We start from the raw sequence: 3,889 nt of genomic DNA, 5'->3' as shown, positions 1-3,889 counted from the left end.
TCAAGTTTCTCTCTAACATACATCCTTTTCATTTCAGCTACCTTGTAGCTTCTTTGCTTTTATTTTCAAGTCAATCTCTATTTCAGTCTTTGCAAATTTCAACGACTGCATTTATAGCAAGAAAAAACATACTACTATATTCAAATTTGGATACATTATTTATGGAAAAAGATGTTGCAGTAGAAAATTAATGGAGGAATTATACATACAGTATGTTTGTTCAAGTCATAAATCCACACTATTGAAATAGTGGCATTAGTCATATGTTAATTTGTGTAGCTTAACTTAATCCTACACGAATAAAATTTCACCTAAAACAGAATATCAGATTAATAGGGTTGATTATCGATATACTTGTCTAATTAATCACTATAAAAAATAAACTAGTACAGTACAGTAGTACTCTACTACTCGTACATCTTTATGATAACGTTTTTACTATGGCAGATAACTCAAACTGCAACTTTCACACAAATAAAAGAGAGGTCTGCATTTGAAAAAGGAATAATACAATTTCGATTCTTGTACATAATATTCATAAGCTATTACAGCATATCAGCAGTACGCTCAAGAAAACATCAGAAGGGAAATCTGGCCTAATTTTGCAAATTTGTACTTAGCAACATGATATGGCTATTATTTCAGGTAAACATAATTCTCTGCCATTTGATCACGAGTCGATTATCACTCAACAATGCATGTATGGTAAGCTGTAGAAACCTCCGGGATTTCTGTAACATGTTGCAGATATCTTGGAATTGGAGGATTAGCCACTTGTGTGACTCCTTCCAAAATTCGTACGACATTTACCATGGACAGCCTATCTTCCTCGTTTTCTTGGATACACCAGCCTGCAACTCTGCAAGTCCTGATTAATTCCTCTAAATTGACAGTTTCTTCTAGTATACTGTCTATCAAGCTTATAACATCTTCACCACTCATCAATCTCTGCATGACTTGAATTGGGAAGTAATCGTTTTCCCCATTGGTTCTTATAGACCAGTTTCTCCTGCCAGATATAATCTCAAAAAGCATCATTCCGTAGCTGTATACATCAGCCTTTGATGTAATTGGTGAACCTGAAATCCACTCGGGTGCAAGATAGCCTCTTGTTCCTCTCATAGTTGTCAGCACTCGACTGAAGTCTCTGCATAGAAGTTTTGCAAGGCCAAAATCAGCAATCTTGGGATTATATTCGTCATCTAGCAGTATATTCTCCGGCTTAATGTCACAGTGTATTATACATTCCCTGCACCCGCTGTGTAGATAGGCCAACCCTTTTGCAATCCCTAGTCCAATTTTGTATCTTGTTGTCCAATCCAAATTTCCGCGGCTGTCAAAAAATATATGCCTGTCAAGTGACCCATTAGGCATAAACTCATAGACTAGAAACCTCTTTGAGCCTTCAACACAAAAACCCCAAAGATGCACAAGATTGGAATGATGGATTGTTCCAAGGGTGCTTATTTCTGCTCTGAATTGTTTCTCTCCTTGGCCTTGGATCTTGAGATGCTTTACAGCTATATCACACGATGAATTTGGTAAGGTTCCTTTGTAGACAAAACCAAACCCTCCTTCACCCAACTTACTGGTAAAATTCTTTGTTGCACGGCGGAGAGCACTGTATTTCATGAGAACTAAAGAGCCCTCCTCTGGCTCTGATGCGCGTACAGAATATTTTCTTCTGCTTTTCCAAAGGAAGACTACTGCTGCGACTATTAGACTCAATCCACCAAGAGCTGCTCCTATGATTAATGAATTACTTCTAGGCTTAGCCTTTCTCGCCTTAGTTGTAGCAAGTTTTACATATACATTTGATCCTGGAGAGTGATCAAGAGCTAGCAAGGTATACCAATTATGACAATCTAAGTTACCGCCACCAACATAGGCTTCACAGTAGCAATTTCGCTTGCAATCTAATTTGCACATATCTTGACTACTACTGATTGTACTGAAATAACCGTCCTTTAAGTCCAAAGGTAGTGTTACATTGTGCAGCAGTAGAAAGCCATCTTTTTCGCCACCATGGCATTGAAAAGGACTTCTGTTTACACATTCAGATGTGTAGTTCAGCAAATTATCCATTTCATTGTTGTAGACTGCAAGTTGATCACAAAATGTGTCAGCCAACCTCCATTTGGATGGCTTCCAGAGTTGGTAATATTCTAACCACGTATATTGAGTTAATAACCCAGTGTCTTCGTCCATCTTAATTAGTGTTAAGATGGAGGAGTTTGTCACTGAATATGTGAAATACGTCTCATTCGAATTTGACACGAGGGAGATGGTGGTGTGATCAAACAGAAGCATGTCTGCTTGGTCATTATACCAGCCTAATTTCAACATACAAGAGAAAGAGGTTCCTTTGAGCCTACAAGAGCCATTTGTCAGACTAATAGAGTTGAATCTATTGTTATCCATCTGAAAAGAGAATTCACCGGATTCGTAGACTTGTTGTGTGTTAGTAAGCTTATTGAACCCGACCTTGGCACCAGGTAACCACGTATCGGTAGGATAATCAAAACTCTGCCAGAGGATGATGTTGTTATCTGAAATACACTTAAGTACCAGATTACCGTTGTCCTCGAGGACTAATTTCGTGGAATTGTACTCTGAAGATGACCTGCTTGACCAACTCACCATGAAATTTTCCTCGGCATAGCTGAATGTTAGGATACCATGAACAGATAGATTAAGTTGGGGCAGTTCGCTTTCAAGGATATATTCGATGTTCGCTGTCCACACAGTAGTATATTCAACAGGATATTGGTTGTACCATATACCAATAATATTGTAAGAGTATGAATAACCAAATGCAAAAACACCATTTCTAGAGGTTATTGCTTCGTCTTCGGAGATAGATTCGCCGGGATAAATGGTGTCTTTTCCTAAAGCAAAAACGACCAAGAAGTGCAAAATGTATACTTGTAACAAATTCTTTCTATTCACGATTGTGCCCATCTGTTGTTTCGGTTTTTTTTTTTTTATCTATTGTTTTTGGAAAAAGGGGAAGGTGGATTAACACTTCAGAAAATAGAGCAGGCAGGGGTGTGAGTGAAAAAACTTGAGCATCATCATCAAGTTAGAACTAAATTCATTCAGTGTACTTTGACTACAATAATTGAAGAGGAGATTTCTGTCATTTCATAAGTCAAGCAGAATTTTCTTCTGTCTTCCTTCTGATATCTTCTCACTTACTTGGTAGTTTCTCTGTTTTAATTTTGTTTTTAATCTATGGTTAGCATTGGCGGAGCTAGGCTAGGTCCCAAGCCCAAAAAAAGAGTTTAAATTAGTTAAATACTCCGTAGAATACAAAGCTCATAATTGTGTTCTAGTTTCCGGCAGTCTAGTTGTTGGAGCAATTGGCGGAGCTAGGATTTTCCACCTAGGGGGACGGACTAAAGGTCGTGTTTTATAAATGGACAAAATCTTTTAAACATACATAAATTGTACAGACTATGCTTAATACTTATAAATGAGTTTTACAACCCGAACCCAAAATTCTTAATTATACCGTCCAAAAAATTGAAAAAAATATCAAATTAATTACGACTTCACCTTCAAGTCTTCATTTTTTTAAAGCGATCAATAATTAATTTGAAAATTGTGAATCAATTATTTAGTCATATACAATTAAAATTATCAAATAATTCATAAATGTGATTTCTAATTAACAATAATCCTAACATATAAACCATTTCTCATTCCAATTTGGGCAATGTAGTGTTTTCAAACCCGTGACACTTTAATATATATTGAGATATATAATAAAATCAAACACCTTTGCCGTAATCCTTACTACAACCAATAATTTGGGGTTGTAATTTATGCAATTATCAAAAAAAAAAAAATTATGTAAATTACTAAGGTAATTTATAAGTTAAAACAT

At 36.2% G+C, this 3,889-nt stretch overlaps 1 protein-coding gene across 1 annotated transcript; it reads right to left on the bottom strand.

The window, feature by feature from the left end:
• Positions 1–485: 485 nt before the first annotated feature.
• On the bottom strand, positions 486–3,489 carry LOC110720941 (G-type lectin S-receptor-like serine/threonine-protein kinase At2g19130). The gene has a single exon (XM_021900040.1). The coding sequence runs from the start codon at positions 2,959–2,961 to the stop codon at positions 685–687; it is 2,277 nt and encodes a 758-aa protein (XP_021755732.1). The 5' UTR covers positions 2,962–3,489; the 3' UTR covers positions 486–684.
• Between the last annotated feature and the right edge of the window lie 400 nt (positions 3,490–3,889).

Source organism: Chenopodium quinoa, unplaced genomic scaffold (genome assembly GCF_001683475.1).
Source record: "Chenopodium quinoa cultivar QQ74 unplaced genomic scaffold, ASM168347v1, whole genome shotgun sequence".
Taxonomy (NCBI): Eukaryota; Viridiplantae; Streptophyta; class Magnoliopsida; order Caryophyllales; family Amaranthaceae; genus Chenopodium; species Chenopodium quinoa.
This window is presented reverse-complemented; position numbering and strand designations above follow the sequence as displayed.

What these genes read in the sequence shown, in the direction of transcription:
- LOC110720941 (XM_021900040.1), bottom strand. Translation starts at nt 2,961, where the DNA reads ATGGGCACAATCGTGAATAGAAAGAATTTGTTACAAGTATACATTTTG.